At 37.9% G+C, this 19116-nt stretch overlaps 2 protein-coding genes across 2 annotated transcripts; one reads left to right on the forward strand and one right to left on the reverse strand.

Moving 5' to 3' along the window:
* Nucleotides 1-1257: 1257 nt before the first annotated feature.
* On the forward strand, nucleotides 1258-3571 carry LOC126801716 (transcription factor DIVARICATA-like). The gene is made up of 2 exons (XM_050529158.1): nucleotides 1258-2282; nucleotides 2822-3571. Exons 1-2 carry the CDS (start codon nucleotides 1888-1890, stop codon nucleotides 3342-3344), a joined length of 918 nt encoding a protein of 305 aa, XP_050385115.1. The 5' UTR covers nucleotides 1258-1887; the 3' UTR covers nucleotides 3345-3571.
* Nucleotides 3572-5766: 2195 nt separating this feature from the next.
* Nucleotides 5767-9686, reverse strand: LOC126801581 (coronatine-insensitive protein 1). Its single transcript, XM_050528977.1, has 3 exons — nucleotides 8766-9686; nucleotides 7275-7755; nucleotides 5767-6848 (listed from the first exon to the last, which is right to left on the reverse strand). Exons 1-3 carry the CDS (start codon nucleotides 9242-9244, stop codon nucleotides 6030-6032), a joined length of 1779 nt encoding a protein of 592 aa, XP_050384934.1. The 5' UTR covers nucleotides 9245-9686; the 3' UTR covers nucleotides 5767-6029.
* Between the last annotated feature and the right edge of the window lie 9430 nt (nucleotides 9687-19116).

A 19116-nucleotide genomic window follows, 5' to 3' on the forward strand; every position in this document is an offset into this window, starting at 1 on the left:
ATCTGGAGAAGCATTATAGATTCACGACAAAGACATTGACGTGGAGAGCTCTCGCCATAGAGAAATCAGCCAAATCTAGTGACCCATAGGATATAACATCACCAACATCAATACCAGTGTGGAAAAACCCCACCACCGCCAAACACAAGCAGATTTGACCATGGACCCAATCCCCGATCTTGATCGAATAAACCATGAATTCCACCTGACAAGAGAGCAATCCAACCAATCCTCTTGACAAACAGAGAACACTGGCCCCTAGATTGGTGTCGAGCGACCCCGATGCACCACCACGAACAAGCATACAATCATAAGCAAGAGCATGAAATTGTGATGTGAAAATCCACCACCGCGCCCATACAAACTAACAAAGAGGACATCGAATTTCGATCTTGGACCTAACATCCGACCAACCAGGTATGAATGCCGGTTCAAGGCACAGCTTGCCCTCATGGACCAAGGACCACACACGTCGATCCAAAAGACCGAACGGAGGTGCTATAACGGACAAATGTACGAGAAAAAGAAAAGGATTGATCGACCATGGCAATCAATCGAAGATGACACAAAAAATTTAATGTTGAATGCTTCACATTTGATTAACTAAATATAAAGTCAAATGCAAGATAACATACATCAGTAAGATGAAAAAGAAATTAATAAGTATGTCATTTTATAGTTATGACTAATTAAGCATAGGCTTATTAAAGTACTATGTATACAAATAGAGTGGACACTTTGTATACAAATAGAGTCATTTACAACATTTCAAATAGAGGGAAAAAAATACATCCTCCTTATAAAAGAATATACATCTTTATTTTTATAATATTGTCTACATTCCGAACCTAACACACAACTGAGGAATCATTAGATGGTCACATAATAACTTGCATAACATAATATTGTCTATTTATGTGTCTAACAAGCATAATTTGTCCCAACATGTATAGAAAATCACCAGAGTAGCTTTCACTTTGTACGTAAAATGTTTTCAATACTGGCCATGACAAACAACCGATATTTCAATAATCAAAAGGAAATATGAAATTTTGTATTGAAATATTTGGATTCGCTTTAGGGTTCTCCATTTAGAGCACAATAAGAGGGAAGCTATGACCAGTCACACCCCAACCAATCCAACTGGCCACCTCTCTCTCTCTCTCTCTCTCTCTCTCTCTCTCTCTCTCTCTCTCTCTGTTTCTCTGAACTCGTCCACTGCCCACCATACAATTGTTCTCCTCTGATTCCATATCTTTCATTCTCAGACCGACCTCTCCATTTTTTCTACTCTTCGTTATATATACACCCTATATATGCATTCACGTTCTCTCTCTCTCTCTCTCTCTCTCTCTCTCTCTCTCTTCCTTGTCTTCAAAGAAACGAATTGAAACTCAGTTAACTGTTTCCCGCTTTCCTCATCCTCCTTCAGAATCTCTTCCTTTTCTCAACTTGTCCTCTGCTTTTCTCCACCTTTCTCACCCCCTCTTGCCTTCCTGGGTCCTCCAAATATTTCACCCTCTTTTTATTTCAGCTCAGAGTTGCTAAAAAGGCCTCACCTTTGGCCTTATTTTCTCTTTAAAACCTTCAAAACTTCTCTGGGTTTTGCTTGGGAAGAACAAAATAAGATTTTTCTCGGATTCTCTTCGATCCTCAAAAGTGGAGTCTTTCTGGGATTCTTTAGTTGATGCTATTGTGAAAAGAAAAGGAGGGAGATTCTTGATTCCCAGTAAAAGATTCTGAATTCATTGCCCTTTTAAGCCATTGCAAGACTTCAATCTCTGTGTCTCTCTCCCTCTGTTTTTCTAGTCTTAAAGCAGCTCTGCTTTGATGTCTCAGAAATGAGTGTGTAAGAAAAGGCAGCTTTTTTTTGGATATTGATCGAGCATGCAAACTCTGTACCCAGCTTCATACATGGATGATACTAATTGGATTGTCCAAGAGAGCCAGAGTTCAGATTGGACCAAAGAAGAGAACAAGAAATTTGAGAGTGCTCTGGCCTTTTACGATGAGACAACGCCGGACCGGTGGGATAAGATTGCGAAGATGATACCGGGGAAGACGGTTTACGATGTGTTCAAGCAGTACAAGGAGCTGGAGGATGATGTCAGTAACATAGAAGCAGGGCTGATCGAACTTCCAGGGTACCACCAGGCGTCTTCTTTCACATTGGAGTTGGTGGATGATCGGAACTTTGATGCCAACAGAAAGAGGTCTGCAGGAGCTAGAGGATGTGATCAGGAGAGGAAGAAGGGGATTCCTTGGACTGAAGATGAGCATCTGTGAGTTGTTCTGTCTTGCCTCGTTTAATTTTGTTAGCAATATTGAAATTTTCTTCTAGTCGTACTGGTTAGAGTTTTTTTTTCTTGTTTAAATTTGAGTTTACGATCAAGTTGAATATGTCTTGATGAGTATGAAAAAGAGGTCATGATGAACATGAAAGGCATAATTTGACTTTTTGGAAATAATTTTGCACCCTGGTATAAGTACTGGAAATCCAGGCCTGATTGAATAATGAATATGTAGCTTTTAAGTTGTAAGTTATCCTCGTGTTTAAGTATCATTTTTTGTGCTATGTGATCATTTGCTTCTAGTTTGTCATGAACTAAATTGCGTTTCTGCATTGGTGTTTTAAGAGTAGCTCAGAGATGACTTAATAATTCATCTTCAGAATCAAAATGATGTATGGAAATCTTCAAAGCTGAACTTAGTTTTGAAGTATCCCTGGTGGAATTGAACTGTCATAAAACACTAAAAATGTTGGTTATTTCTGAGTTGTTGTAGCATTACTCTGATATATTTTCATGGTATATGATTGTAGGCGGTTTCTGAAGGGACTACTAAAATATGGGAAAGGAGATTGGAGAAGTATCTCTAGGGACTTTGTTGTGTCTAAAACTCCGACGCAAGTTGCTAGCCATGCTCAGAAGTACTTTATGAGGCAACACTCAGGAGGAAAAGATAAAAGGAGACCTAGCATCCATGATATAACTACTGTCAACCTCACGAGCACCACCACTACTAGTCCATCACTAAATAATAATAGGCCTCCTTTAGACCAGTCTCCACCACCAGAGCACAATAAGAAATCTACTGAATCACCAGGAGTCGTACTTGACTGGAATCTTATGCCAAATGATGGAGTAACAGGTGCTATGATCTTTGGCGCAACACACGGCGATCTTTTTGAGTCATCGTCTCCATATGATGTTGGATCTCCAGATGACCTTAAGCTACATTGGCAGAAACTATATGCCAGTACCACTCGTTATGCTGCTGCTCATGCTAGACCACCGAGTTCGCTGTATCTAATGCAGACCTCAAGACATCAGATACATGGATGAAACTCATGGATGGAAGATCCAAGTAAATAATCTTTTGCATAATTTCAGTGTTGGTCCCTTTAGTGGTAGTGTGTGATTTAGCATAATAAGGATTTGAGTCGTTGCATAATGCTTGAGCATTGCTGAATGATGAAAAAATATCCAGTAGTTCTCAAAGTGTCTGTCCCAACTGTACAATTGAAATGAATGATAAACCTTGCACTTCCCTTTCAGGGTCTTCATGTTGATACTAGTTTGGTTCTGGTAGCATCTGATATGAATCAGAATGAAAATTTTCCACAATTTTGTATTGCTCAATCATATTACAAACACTATGGATTTTGCACTTGGTATGGCTCTGGTTTGATCTCTATGGTTTCAAATCTGGAACGGTTCTGTGGCCACTTAAGAAAGCAGCCATGTCATTAGGTGATGTGGCCTAATAAGCTGACTCAGTAGGCATAATCACTGAAATGCTTTAGCCTTCTTTATCAGAAAACTTTCCGTCTTGTTTTGCTTTACACACCCTCAATATGACCAAATTGACCCAGTAATAGCCCTGAATAAGTCGATGCTGAGTTTGCATTCCACTTAAGAAGCATCCCCACTTCATTTCATCGCAGGATTTATGATGATCCACGTAACAGACACTATTGCATTTTACAAATTTGAATCCAACTTGGCCTTTCCAATTGATATTTTTGCTGTTTCATCCAATCCCATTTGTGATGGTGGCCTAGCTCTTTTTGCATCAGCATAGTGCCATTCCTTTTAAGTCTCCAAAAGCATCATGCTTTATTGTGATTTAAGCACAACCCTAAAGTTGATCTTACAGACTGCGTTCATGGTTAGCTGTTTTGCCTATAGCTTTTGAACTTATGCAGATGAAATCTTGACACTGAAGACTTGCCATTTTGGTCAGACTCGGAACTTCTTGCTTCCGGCAATCAAGGCTCTAACAACTATTTACCTTAGAACTTAACCCAGAACCAAGTCTTTATCAAACTAATCTGATATGAGTTTAAATTTCCTTTTAGTTTCCAAATTTCTTAACTTAAATGATTGATGATCATTATCAGAGTTAGGCATTCCTACTTCCAGAAATGACAAAACAGATACTGTTACTGTAAAATGTGTCTTACTGTGTTTGTTTTCTCTTAAGTTGGTTCCACCAACCAGTGTTTGAGAGCCTTGTACTGTTTGTGAGAAAAAACTTAGTGATGTTGTTTTGTCATTTTGCACATATAATTATGTAAACCACATAGTTTGAGAGAAAACATCAAACATGACTGATATGATTATCTTTCTCGTTAACTTTTTCTCCTTTCCTTTTGGTAATGACATAGACCCTCCACTTTGTTTCATTTTCATCTCTAAAGAGAGGTCATATATCTCTGCAACTTGCATGAGTAAGCACTATATAACTTTGATCAAATCTTTGACAGGGTTGCGCTTAAGCCCTAAACTATCCCTTATCCTCTAGAACAAACCACAGAGATTCCAGTTTCATATCAGAACATCTGGTATAATACACTAGGCTCCAAATCTCCCGGGCTCTAGCTTGACCAACATATTCTCAAGGATGGGCTTCCAGCAGTCTTGTTCTCACATTTGACATCAAATTGGGGATAGAATTGGGTAACCTTGTCTTACTTGGTGGTTGGTCTTGAAGGAAGGACAGTGAACAACTAGGAAAAAAAAAAGAAAAACAAATTTTATGTAAAATTAAAAAATTGATTTGTTATTGTTGGGAAGAATAATGAGTATATATAGGGTGGAATATTGGATATATATGATTGAGGAAGTACTTGCTCCTCCATTATAAATTGGGTCCTTGGGAATTGACTTCAAATCCCTAAACCCTTCTTCTCTCAATGGAAATCAGTATTCACCCACTCATTATTTTCTTCTTTTCTAAGCATAAAGTCATATGATGAACCGAGTATATGATACGTTGACATTTGGGTAATCATTCATATCTCATATTCTCTTAATTTTTTCCACTGAAATAATGCAGTTTATTCTAATTCCTACCCTCTAGGCATGTCAATATCAGAAAAATTTCTTCTCGGCTACTGAGAATTTCATTGTACTGGACTACTGGATTAGTCTGGAGTGAGATAGCGAGGCAAGGATCGAAACATTGAATAAAAAAGAGTGCTGTGGAATCGAAACCCAGGTGGAAACCCCAGCTGATGAGCTAAACTTATGAGTTCTGATCCAAGAAACCGACACCTGATAATTGAATCCGACACCAATATTGCACTCAATACAAGCTAGAACTTGTAGAAGCTGCAATCTGACTGATCCACATTCTGAGCACTAGCTTGGTGCTCACTGCTCAAGCATGAGCGCAGTCAGTAGTGGCATTTTATTAAAAGACTTCAAACATATCCAGGTTTTGTTCTAAAAACCACCAAAAAAATTCTAGTAAATTCTAGTAATATCAACTCATCAGACTAATACAAATAACTATGGTACTGAAACTGAAGCTCAGTAGCTAATTGCCCCGGAGTGCCAGGTACCTTTCAAATTACAAAGAGCATGAAACTTATTGCCACACTAAAGTCTAGAAATAAAATGAAATTTAAAATATTGAAACCCTCAACTATCCAAAAAGAAAAGAAAGTTATTGCATAAATCTATGAACAAGGTGCGGTGGGGGAAACTGTGATCTGAACAAAAAAGAAGCTTGTATGTACAGCTCTAAGCATTAATCAAAGCCTCTGGATCCAAGGGGATAACACTATCTGGAAAATCTGTTCGTGGTCCAGCAAGAGAGTAGTATGCAAGAATGTGAGCTGGATGCTCAACCACAACTCCCTCCCCGATCTCATCAGGAACATCAACTCTTCTCGGGGGAATCAACTCAATATTCCAATATGGGCGAACCATTGCCAAAAGATCTTGACCTGTCGGGGATCCCCTGTACCCTTGCACCCACAGATACCTTAGCGAAGGCAGCTGAATCACTGCAGAAGCAAGTGCACCCTCACTGAAGCAACAGCCCCTCATTTCTAGTTTCTGCAGACTAGGGCAACCCTTCGAAAACTCTTCAAGCCCTTTATCACAGTCACCAACATAACCTAGAAGCATCCATCTTACATTTGGACTATACCGGCCCACATACCCAAGCCCCACGTTAGTCAAACCCCCAGGGCGGAGATACAAAGCAAACCTCCGAAGCTTTTGGCAGCCCATCAATAAAGCTCTAACGCCATTGTCAAGTGGTAAATCTGATATCACCACTTCACGGTCAAGCAGTACAAGGCGAAAATCATTTAAATTTTTAGAATGAGTCCCAATGCATTCCAGAGATAGATTTGTGATATCTGATACATAGACAGCCAAGTACTCCAGTTCCAGGCAACCCTGTGCCAAAGCCATCAGACCCCTCTGTGAAACAATTCCATCTTCGTCCTCCATCCCTTGCTCATCAGCACCTCTCTCAATTCGAAGCCTTCTCAGTTTCTTGCAACTCCGAGCAAGAACTTCTAAGCCTCTATCGCCAATGACATTCCTTGTCTGCCCATAACAGAAATTTATTAGAACTCATATGCAACTTTCAATACAGTTGCCCTTCCAAACTAAGGCACAGACACACTCCAGAAGATGCTATGGTTTTAAAGGTGTCATTTGGAATTTTGGACTCAAAATTGCTAAATGTCTTTAGCACAAGTAGGAGTTAAAAGCCGGATGTTAAAATTACTTACTTAGCTACAGACAACAAAATGGGTTTTGAATTAGATACTATACCAAAGATTAGATTAACAAATCGATCAACTTAAGAGTATGCTCAACAAATAGGGAATAATATACCAAAGAGTTAATGCACACCCATACTAATACTCACATGGACATGTTCTACACACAAAATCACACATGCACATATGCCTACAAAGTACAGATAACGTCACAATAAAATCAGAACTAAAGATTGTGTAGTTCTACCTCAAGAACTTGCAAGTTGGGGCACTTTTGGATTAAAGTACAGTGGTCTTCAGTGTCAAGCAATGCATAGAGGAGATCCAACTTTATGAGGAGGGGCGCTAATGGGAATACAATAGGCATCTCATTCTTCCCCATCATAGTTAGACCCAAACGAGATAACTTTCTTGGCAATGATACACCTGAGTACCTCTCGGATTGATCATTAAAGGAACCTCCACAAAATTCTTCTAGAGCAGCTGCATAACGGAAGAAACCCAGAAGATCCAAAATCTCACAGTCGCTAATTTTCACTGAGGTTAAGGACGGGCAATTCTTAGCTATGAGTTCGAGATCTTCAAATCTGATTCTGCCAAGATCCGTCATATAAAAGTTTAAAGTCTCAAGCACAGTATTGTTAGTAGCAAGCTCATGTAGCCATTCACCCCATTCATCCTCTTTCTCGATTATCAAGCTCTCCTCCAAGAGCAAGGTCCTTAAATCCCTGGGACACGATAGAATAATCAATAAATAACATATACCCTAATGGAAGGTAGAGAAAATCAGAATAACATGTCTACAAAATCAAAATAATTTGTTTCAGAGTGTGCTGTGAGCATAGCTGCATGTGAATTGAAAACCATTCCTTCAAAAGCTTAAACTATAAAGCTATTAAATTCTGCTAAATTAAGTCATTTTTTTCTTAGAACTAAACCATATTTCATTAAATCAGTGATTTACAGAGTTTGCAATATATAGGAAACTACAAGATCAGTTTTGCAATCTACCATATCAATCTGATATAATTCAGCTAGCACAATATTATCAGAATTAAAACCAATGCTATATTAAACCTACTAACACTACCACAATTGTCATAACAGATCCTAGATTTAAGGAACACAAGACTCTTGTTCAGTAACACTATTTCTCAGGTTCAATCTTCTAAGACAAATTCTTGTAGTAATTCGAGCATCATTTCTCAAAACTAAGTGTTACAATGGAGCGCTTGTTTCTTTATTTCCTGGATAATGGGGTTAAAATAAAGGTTTGCATGTGGGTGGGTGTGGGTGTGGGTGTGGGTGTGGGTGTGGGTGTGGAGCAAAGTAGGTTTCCTGAGTACAACCCTTTAAGAGTATAACAAGCATCGCAGCCAAGGTTACCATTAAGCTCTTTATTCACATTGGTGAGGCATCATATTATAACTAAGGTTTTAGTCTGTGACTTAATCCATACTGCAACAAATTGGCTGTATCAAGATGAAACAATAAACAACGAAAAATTTTGTTTGATACTTCTTTGAATGAATCAAAAGTAATCAGTCCAATAATGTCCATACTCATACATTCATACTAGGCATAAATCTCCCCCTGACCAATATGCAATTATAACCTTAATGACAACATTATTCAATCTAACGAAATAGTTTAGTTGAATAACTGCAGCCCTAAACATTTCCACATTCACAATTCAACAAAGCAGAAATGAAATATCCAGCTACGTTATAATTGATACCTGCAGGAGCGAGTGATATGGGCAAGGCCGTCAGTCGAAAACCCCGAGCACTTGTCCAGCTTAAGACACAGAAGCTCCTTGCCGCGCGACCTAGCCAAGAGCTCCAGGTCCGAATCCCTCACAATCATTCTCCGGAAATGCAAAGTCTTCAAGCTCTTAAACGACTGGGCAATCTCCTCCACCCACGGCGTCACAAAGCCTCCCCAATCCTCCGGTATCAGATTAAACATCGCCGCCCTCGGCTTCCCCTTGAGCTGGAGCGACTTGAGCTGCCGGAACCGCCTCTTGAGCCGCTCGGGAGTCGTGGTGTAGCAGAGCGCGATGGTCACGTGCTCGCGCGTGAGCGCGTCCAGCTCGTACCACCGCCGGCACACCAACGAAACGGCGTCGCGGTCCTTCGCGTCGACGATATACGGCATCACGCAGCCGGCGACGACGTCGGACATTCCACTGTTCACTCTCGCGTTTCGATCTTCCATATCTCAACAGATTAAAACTCACTCCAAAATAATCAAAACGAAACAAAATAAAAATCCAAAATCTTTAGATTCAAAGCGCAATACTGAAGATCCACGACGAAGCTTCGAATCTTTAACCGCTCCAAGACTCACTCAGACTCCAAAACCACTATAAACACCGGAAAACCGCGACTAAGTGAATCAAGGAAGCTACGAAGACTGTAAATAAAATCTTATCTCGGAAAAGAGAGCCACCGGCGAAGCGGAAATGGATATCGAGGTCGCAAGATCTACGAGTAGCTGGGAGCGTCGAGGACGAGCCAGTCGGATCGGTGGCGGGGAGTGAGAGAAGCCATGGCGGGAAGGAGTGAGGATCTGATCAGCTGGAGGTGGCCGGAAACGAAACCGGCGGCGACAGTTAGGCGAGTTTCTGTGGAGGAGGGATCGGATCAGACAGAGAGAGAGTGTGTGTCTAGGTCAAGAGAGAGAGAAGAAAAATGGAAGATAAAGACAATAATATATGGTTATACGGGGAGGTGAGTGACGTGGAGGAGATGGAAAGCAGGACGCGTGGCGTGATATGTGTGAGTGTGACTGTCAGTGAGGACAACAGGGCTGTCGTTAGAGCAGATGGTGTCTTGGGAGTTTTTTGATGAATGGTGTCTTGGGAGTTGATATAGCGGGTTATGTTAGAAGTGTGGGAGATTTTGTCCTTTGTTTAATTATGGGAGGAGGATCGAGGGATTAAATGAAATGGGTTTTTTTTTTTAATTTTTTTTGGGTGTAAAAGTGAGCACCAAAGTATGAATGCAAAAGATTTGGACATTGGGGTATGGATCTGTAATCATTCTAGGTCACATTTATGACCTATAATGGTAAAATGTACTTTTTGTTTTGAAAAATAAAAGTAAAACTGTGATAATAGTGCGTTTCAATTCATTTTAGGTACTATTAACCAAATAATAATAATAATTAATTTTAGGTACTATTGCACTTGCGATAAGTTTGTATTGAGAAAATACCGATGCTTCTAATCCGATTTTAAGAAAATAAATTGTTACAACTTTAGTTAATCTTAAGGAGGCTCTATTTTGAAATTGGTCGAGCAACAGATGATCACAAGAAACATGAAACGTATATGTGATTCCGCCGATTGGCATATTCAATGAATGATCTCAAGAATCATACATGCTTTTAGTTACATTGATCTGCACATTTACTGTAAATATATTAGAAGAAAATAAATTATTACATCTTTAGTTATTATTATAAATTTGTTGAATCAAATGTCAACTCATTTGTATTTCAGCCGACATAATCAAGATAACACACACAAAAACCGACAAAAAAGTTACCTCCTCTTCTGACTCAATAAACAAGCTATCTCTAAGTAAAGCTAGCTAACAACTAGCTATTACCTAAGTAAAACTAGCTAATAAAACCAAGATTCACCCACATTTCATGGTTATGAAGCACAAAACAACATGATACATATGATGTAGAAGACAAGAATAAATTTTAATAACTACACCATTATATCATTGTGACGCGATCCAAATTATGCATTTTTGACAGAGGGAGTAAACTCCGACTCTGTCGACTTTATAGACTGAACTGCATCATGAAACCGCAATCTGGAGGCCACCACATGCAAGTCTTTCAAAGACCCAGCCCAGTTACAAGCCCAACAAACCCAAGCCATAGCACCAATAGCCCAAACCCATAAGAGAAAAAATAAATGAGGAGACTTGACAGTCGCCAGGCAGCCGTCATCGGAGACCAATGCCAGAAGTCGTCATTTCCGTCCTCACCACCAAGATCGGAATACTCCGTTGACTGGAGACTCCAGCTTCCATACCAAACTTTCAAGCCAAAACTCCTCCCTAACACGCAGCCATCAAAATCAACCATATCCATGGTCTAACCCGTTAAAATATGATATGGACACGAACCTATAAAGGTTATAGAACGCCGCCAACATCCTGCTACACCATTCAAATCCAATGTTGCCGTGTTTCGCCACCCAAGATCGATCACCCAATGACCTCGCAATCCAGTACTTAAAGTCTAATTCGAACTTATAAGTTGGAAGGCAATTGGTTACTCATAATCTTGACAAGAGGGGAGGACCTAGGTACATTGTTGAGTGGACTCAAGTCCACCCTTTTCTCACGGCCAAAAAATTCCTAATGCTATGTATATATATACACTAATATATATAACCTTCTGAATAATTAAACTTGGCCCAATAGAATGTGTGAAGCCCAATCAGCTAATAAGACTAAAGACTAAGCATTAATCTCTTTTATCTCAACCACACAACCTTCAATTTTCAATGACTAAAGCAGCGCCCATTGACGAAGTCTGCGTTTCAAGCGTCATTTCCTTTGGTGCCTCGACGGTGCTCTCCGGCCTCCATCCACAGTCGAGTGCTTCAGCGAGTTCAGTCCCACACAGCAAAAAAAAATATTGGCAAATTCAAGTCCACCCAAGGTTCTAATATTGGGTCCGCCACTGCTTGACAACCAAAGTTGGGAGTTTCCTCGCCAATACCGGAGGCTGGAAACGCATCACCCAGCCGCTCCAACCTCCTCCCACGACCCCATAATTAGTTGTCATTCAAACAGCACCCACGAACATCCAACACCGCCCCTTTCACATAACAAAATCCAAGGGAGAGACAAAAAATCAAAGCCAAAGTGACACACCAAGAAGGAGGAACACCACCACGACCCTTGATTATGTAGCTCCTTAACGAAGATTCACTGTTTCCAGCCATTTTCTAGGGTGGCCACTATCGAGATTTTTTCTTTCTAACCCTAGCAAAGAAGAGAAAAGATAGACACACTGAATGTAATTTCTGGTTACTTGGTTATTCTTACCAATGACTCTACATTAAAATTGGTCAAGAAACGTATAATCAACATATGTACCGTGAAGTAAATTATATTATATATTTTACTGGTTATAGTAGTCTCTTATAAATTCTATTCTATATTTGTCACATAAATGTAACAAACTGAAATTGGAAGAATCTAAGTACGTAAATAAAGTATATTCATAATTACTTTTGATATTCTCCCTATAAATTTTCTTTAGTGGAAGTGATTGTCTTTCTTTTTTCTTTTTCGTTTTTTTGGATATAAAAGGGTTTGTCTATTTCATCCCCTCGTAAGAACATGATTCAAGACAGTGACTCATGTGGAGGATCGTTAGCTTTGTCTGAAACAACAAACTCGACAACAACTTAATATTACTGGTTATCTTTTTAACTTTCACCACAACAACAGGTAGCTAGTAACTTTTCCTTCTGTTTTCCCTCTCTGTCTACCTTTATTACAAGCAGAAGCTAAATATTTGATTATTTGAACTAAAGATCGAAAATGATGGCTTATGACCTTCTGTTTCTAACCAATTCTAGGAAATCTGGCCCACAAATATCCCGGCCGGTTTCAGTCCAATTTTCTTACGTGTGGCCAGGTACAGTAACAGTGAGTGTGACAAATGCACATTTCAAGCATTTCATAATTTCCGATCCTTTCCTCAGCGGATAGGGATATTTCGATATGCAAGTCAAAGCAAGATAGTTTATCGAGCATATGACTCATTACTCTTACTCATTAGCTTTAGCTAGTTGTGAATGCAACTCCGGATTGGGGGTGTTAATTGAAAACTGAAAACCGAAAAATAACCGAACCATAATCGAAAAAAACCGAAGAAAAAAAAACCGCACTAAACCGCAAAAAAACCTCATCAAATTGAAAATTTTGGTGTGGTTTTGGTTTCGGATATTTGAAAATCGAAACCGAACCGAAAAACCGAATATATATATATATATATATATATTATAAAGAAATTATATTATTTATAGATATATTTAATATACATAATTAAATATGTTATCGATTGAGACCCAAACTTTATCAAAATTCGGTGAATTTTTTACCATATATGTATTTATATATGCTGATCACATCCAACGGTCGAAATTTAATGATTTGAATTTTAGATATTGGAACCACAACATGTATACTAATGTGGTATAACTTGTTTAGTGGTCTTTTTGCAAATGTATGCATTTGTGAAGCAACTATATCTTATAAATAGAATTTTGCAAATCTGTCCGCATGATGCGTTACGTATAGTGAAATATGGTTATGGTAAAAAAACACATATTTTCGATAACGTTTGTGTCCCGATTGAGGCGGTCAACCCTTTTTACGCTTATTATCCCCTATGGGTAGCCTTATCCCTGAAAGGTAAAAATTTTGAAAATTTTACACGAGCTACTACATCACATATGTGAGAGTGTGTGCATGAAAAAATCCACCAAAACTAGTCAAGAAGGAGGGGGTAAGAACAAATTCACTTAATTAAATGAAATTAAGTTAATGTTGACCACATCGATCGAGACCCAAATATTATCAAAATTAGATGAATTTTTTACCATATCCGTATTTAAATATGCTGATCACATCTGACGGTCAAAATTTAATATTTTTAATTTTAGACATTGGAACCACAACATGCCAGCAACTCCCCCTGCAATGTTGTTATATGTTGTTGTTGTTGTTGTTGTTGTTATATGTTCATACTGTTCTAGGTTTTCGTTGCTTTTATTTCTTTTTCCGGAAACTGTTATGTGGCATTGTGGGTTGCCGTTTTTCATTGTTTTCATTTTCTTTTCAGAAACTGGTATGTAATATGAGACGTTTCTACTTTCTAGACTTGTTCTTTTTATTTCGTTAAGATCAAGTAGATAGACAAGGAAAGAAACTTCGATTTTCTTTACAAAATAACCGAAAGAAAAACCGATATAAACTAGAGAAAAACCAAACCGAACACAATTGGTTTTTGAAAAAAAAAATGAAAAACCAAACCAAATAAATAGAACGGTTTGGTGTTCGGTATCACCTATAAACCGCACCATTCACACCGATTAACACCCCTACTCCGGATAGTCACATTTAGTAGTAGTAGGAGAAAAAAAAATATTTGTTACAAAATTTTTTGGTGAGAGCTTAGTTACGCTACACTACCATCGTCAGGGCATACCCACAACCTCAACCCTGAAGCACTTACGACGGACACGTACCTGTCAAAAATCAAAAATTCTTTGACATACTCCTTGTAATATTCTATATGCATGCATATATTAGATCTCATTTACTAAAAGAAAAGGATACGATTATTGCGACATTCAGTTCGATGAGTTATAAATTATTACTATTGTAGATACATGTGCAGCATCATGTGTCTGGAGTCTCAGAATCTCAAGTTCCCAATTAACAAGTTATGTCGAATGCAAGGAAATGCAAAATTATGAATTAGTTGCTGGCAAAGTGGCTACTTTCATTCGTAAGTAGCTAATTTCATATATTCCAAACATTAATATTGTTAACACTACCCCTTGAATGTGGTGATCTCTGGCTTAATTTCCTTCTGCTCCGGTCACCGGACCGGTGGCCATCGAGAGAAGGGTCAGACACATTCCTCAGTGCACTTATAAATATGCTGCTCATACCACCTAAAAGATGTAACATATTCCTAAGTCCTTAACTCTCGAACTTATTATGCACCAGATATTAACTTAAGCTTGTGTCGAAGGCCGGCGCACCGCTGACCCATTTGACTTTGACTTATTGTGTGGAGGTCTCACTAAGTTGACACACCAAAATACAAAACTACAAGAAACTCGATATCCCAGATTTAACTCTCGTAACAAATATATATAACAGTGTCCGGATAACTATAAGTAGGGTGGTCACTCATTTAGTTTACACCATGTTCATCCATGCATCTTGGTCGATAGTTCTATAGCTAGCTAGCTTAGCTAGCAAGGTACACGGCCTCAGCAAAAATGGCTTTACATAGTTAGGTTTGATTATATACTTGTATATGTACTAGCTATACGCACTAGTTGAATATCTACCTTGTCTCAAAACGTCACCCGATTCTAATTAGGTACGTTCGAATAAATCAATATAAACCATGAACTAAGTCATCGCCATTAGTATTATTGAGAACCCAGATCATAAGAACTAGAAGCTGTATTTTTCTCTGGACCCAAAATGTGCCTGACTTATGACAGGTAGATATTTTTGGTTGCCATACTTATCTAATAGATTTATGAAGAAGGTGGGTTCTATTTTAATATAAGCCTAAATGTTCTCTACTAATTTAAGCTTTCAAGTGGAAATAAAATGATTACAAATTCGCTCAGCCTAAGTTAGAGTTCAGTATCTCAAAATCTATGGTTTTGAGGCGGGCAGCGCTGGGCTCCAATCTTTTGTAGTACGTCGACGACGTGCGGCTAGTGTAAGGGTGCGGAATCGAGCTCTGAAGGCGACAGTGCGAGGGGCAGAGAAGTTGTGACGGCGTTGATTCCAGTGGTATTGGTTTGTCAGAGATATTGGTTTTGATTTTGATCGGACCTTTTGCATCGAGGTTTACCGCTACGCTTGCTAGTCGTGACCTCTAGTAGGCTAAGTTGGTTGCGCTCGTCTCGTTTATGGGTGCATTTTCTCGAAGGTCAGAAGACATTGTTTCCAAAGAGGGGAGGCCATCAGACTAAGGTGGTGGTGAAAAGTCTCCACGGTGGTCGGAATTTAGATTTGACGGTAAGAGGGGAAAGTGGAAGATATGTGTGGGCCTTAGTCTTCTGGGCTGCATCTGCGGCCTAGCAGGTTGGGCCTCAAACATCTCTTGTAATCTCTCTTGTTGTTTAGGTCTAATTTAAGGCCTGATGTGGGGGTGAAAGATCATCTCTCTTATTTTTGCTCGATTATTTTCTTACAATGATAGTACGCAATTGATGTCTTTGGCCTGATTGGTTTGATTTAATCAGTTATAGTGTAGAGGGAGTTACTATACTTTGGTTTTTGCTTTAAGTTTTTATGTACATTTGTTTGGACTTATTTTTTTTTTCAGATTTTGGTTTGTTTAATAAACGCGTTTTTGCACATCTATTTCCTTTGTTTAGATTTAGCTTACATTAGAGGTGGCTTGTCACCTCTTGTGTTTGACCCTTGTGATCGTTTATGGCTTTGTTTAGCAACAAAGTAAATTCATTCCCATAAAAAAAATTAAGTTTTCAAGTAATAAACCTCTCAAGTCTCAACCAAGAACTTTAGAATTAAACACTCTAAGCATCTAACCCGTAATCATTCCATTTGAACCAAATCACACATGGTAGAGTACTCCAAAATTTACTGGGATCCATAGAAGTGAGTGCTTTGATAGTTAGTTCAAGTTAATTAGGGAAAGTGCATTATATTTCTAGAGGGGACCAACTGACCAAGTACCAATAATACTGGAAAGGTCGGTGCACTCCAAATTACCAAAGAAAATAAAATCCGGGTATTTCAAAGTCGAGCTGATTATGTTATTTTGTATGACACTGCAAATCCAGAGAATCCTGTCAATATGTGCAAGGATTTGGTGCTATGTGGTTGGATGGCCTGAAGATCGATGCTCTGGAAATATGAAATTCCACATGAAATAACGCACATAACTTAAACAAAACCGCGAGAGGGTCCTAGCAACTTGCTGAGGTGATGTAGCCGTTGAACAAGTAAATCCTTCATTCTAAACAAAAAAAATATATATATATATATATACATATAATATTTTTTTTTTTAGGGTTTAGAGTTTAGAATTTAGGCTTAATGTCCTCTTTTGTATTCTATAACTTCATTAATGAATACGTTATGAGAGTTTCCGCCCAATTCAAAAAACAAAAAACAATTATGCCATTCTGGATAATATGATTAATAACTATTTAATGTCGTAGCAGAAAAAGCTAATTGATTCACTTTGAATAACACTACCGTTTAAGACTTTAAGTATATATTTGACATCATTGCTGGTATAGAAGAATATAATGTGGGAGAAAAAGTCAAGAACTACACATTCTCTTCATACGCCACCTTATTATTAATGAATTTAGGCTTAATGTCCTCTTTTGTATTCTATAACTTCATTAATGAACACGTTATGAGAGTTTCCGCCTAATTCAAAAAACAAAAAACAATTCTGCCATTCTGGATAATATGATTAATAACTATTTAATGTCGTAGCAGAAAAAGCTAATTGATTCGCTTTGAATAACACTACCGTTTAAGACTTTAAGTATATATTTGACATCATTGCTGGTATAGAAGAATATAGAAAAAGTCAAGAATTACACATTCTCTTCGTACGCCACCTTATTATTATTAAGATGCCACGAAAGTCCTAATTCTTTGCCTCCCATCGTCTAATTAAGTACACATGAAATAAACCCAGATCAGGGATGCCCAGTTTGAACATAACATGCACACTAAATAACTATATTATTTACTATACATATACATGCCGGTAGCACGAGCCGACCGAAATCAGAGGTTCATCTAATCACAAACTAAAGTTAAACCCTAATTTTCAGTTTCTTATATATATACTCGATCACTGCCCTTATACAGATGTACATCAAATCGTGCTGTACTGCTGCGTTAGTTGTTTGGTGTATACCATAGTAGTTGCTTCACAACGTTGTATGCTAAACTTTTACAGTCGTCGGCAGCAGTAAGAAAGATACATTAAGGACTAATGAGCTATGTCTCAGTTAGCTAATTAATAGACCAGCTCATCTAACTTCCATCAATAGTTGATGCTTACGGGGTTCCATTTTATTTGATTAGGACAACAAGATGTGCAGTTGGGGGTTAAGACCATCTCTCACATAAGGTAAAATTCTCAATATAGCTTACTATCACCTCCCACGTTTCCCGATTTTTTTCTCCTATGTGAACAGTTAAGGACCATAGATAGTAATCCATTTGATAAGGTAAATGTGATTCTTATTTTATTACATTTTCTTCCTAATTTATTCTTCTGCCTTTTTTAAATATTCTTATTATATCCCTTTTAAGTTTAGTTATATTTTAGTTTTCTCCATAAACATCGTGCTTATATTTTTTGTTTACAAATAACGACTATACCATCACGAACCTCACAATGAGTTCTTTCATATGAGCATAATATTAATATGATCAGGGCCAAATTATTTTAATGCATAATAATTACTTATGATTTAATAACGATAACTAATGGCTTATTTAAAACCTTGGAGATGACCTCCAAGCTCGGAAGAAGTACCATGCACATTGATACATAAAAGTAAAATAACTAAATAATGCATAAAATTAAGAAAAGTCACTAATCACCTAATTCAATACTCTGGAAGATCATCGTCACATCTTGCATAAATAATAGTCGTTGCAAACCCAAAACTCTATGTATACCTTACCAATAAAAGATACTAAGGAATATGCCAAAGTGGTAAGTCATATATCTCTTATACCTTACCAATTTTGCCTTATGATGGCAGATGTTCTAAGCTTATATATTATCACAGACAATGACAAAACTACATTGTCGACAACCAATCCATATATACAGTACGATCTGGTTTTCACATTCTGATCGAAAGGAACACTACACATTTCCTTTTTGGGACGAGTGGATCAGTAACTAAATTACGTACTTAAAATAAAGAAAATTATTTAGTAATATTAGATAACATTTGAATTAATTAAAAACTCACTTTCCATATTTCTTATATAAATTAAAACATAAGCTCAAGTCCAAAAAAGAGTGATCCAAACCTAATTAATTAATTAATACTTAAATATTCAAACTACCACTATTTTCACAAGTTTCTCTTCTCATTTTTTTTAGTTTTTTTCTGGTAATTTTAAATTTTCCGGCTAAACCACCGATAATTTTGAGATGAGCCAATATATAAAGTTTCTTACGTCATGGGTTTTCATTTAAGTACCATATTGCATATTTTTTAGCAATTTTGAAATTTCGAATTTTGCTCACCAAAAACTACAGTAGCAGTTAGTTTT

This window comes from Argentina anserina, chromosome 7, assembly GCF_933775445.1.
Source record: "Argentina anserina chromosome 7, drPotAnse1.1, whole genome shotgun sequence".
Lineage (NCBI taxonomy): Eukaryota > Viridiplantae > Streptophyta > Magnoliopsida > Rosales > Rosaceae > Argentina > Argentina anserina.

Bases quoted from the DNA above. Each gene is read 5' to 3' on its own strand.
- LOC126801716 (XM_050529158.1), top strand. From the start codon at position 1,888: ATGCAAACTCTGTACCCAGCTTCATACATGGATGATACTAATTGGATT. The intron at 2,283-2,821 runs GTGAGTTGTTCT...ATATGATTGTAG, and splicing joins TGGACTGAAGATGAGCATCT to GCGGTTTCTGAAGGGACTAC.
- LOC126801581 (XM_050528977.1), bottom strand. From the start codon at position 9,244: ATGGAAGATCGAAACGCGAGAGTGAACAGTGGAATGTCCGACGTCGTC. The intron at 7,756-8,765 runs GTATCAATTATA...ATCGTGTCCCAG, and splicing joins CATATCACTCGCTCCTGCAG to GGATTTAAGGACCTTGCTCT. The intron at 6,849-7,274 runs GTAGAACTACAC...TGTTATGGGCAG, and splicing joins CCAACTTGCAAGTTCTTGAG to ACAAGGAATGTCATTGGCGA.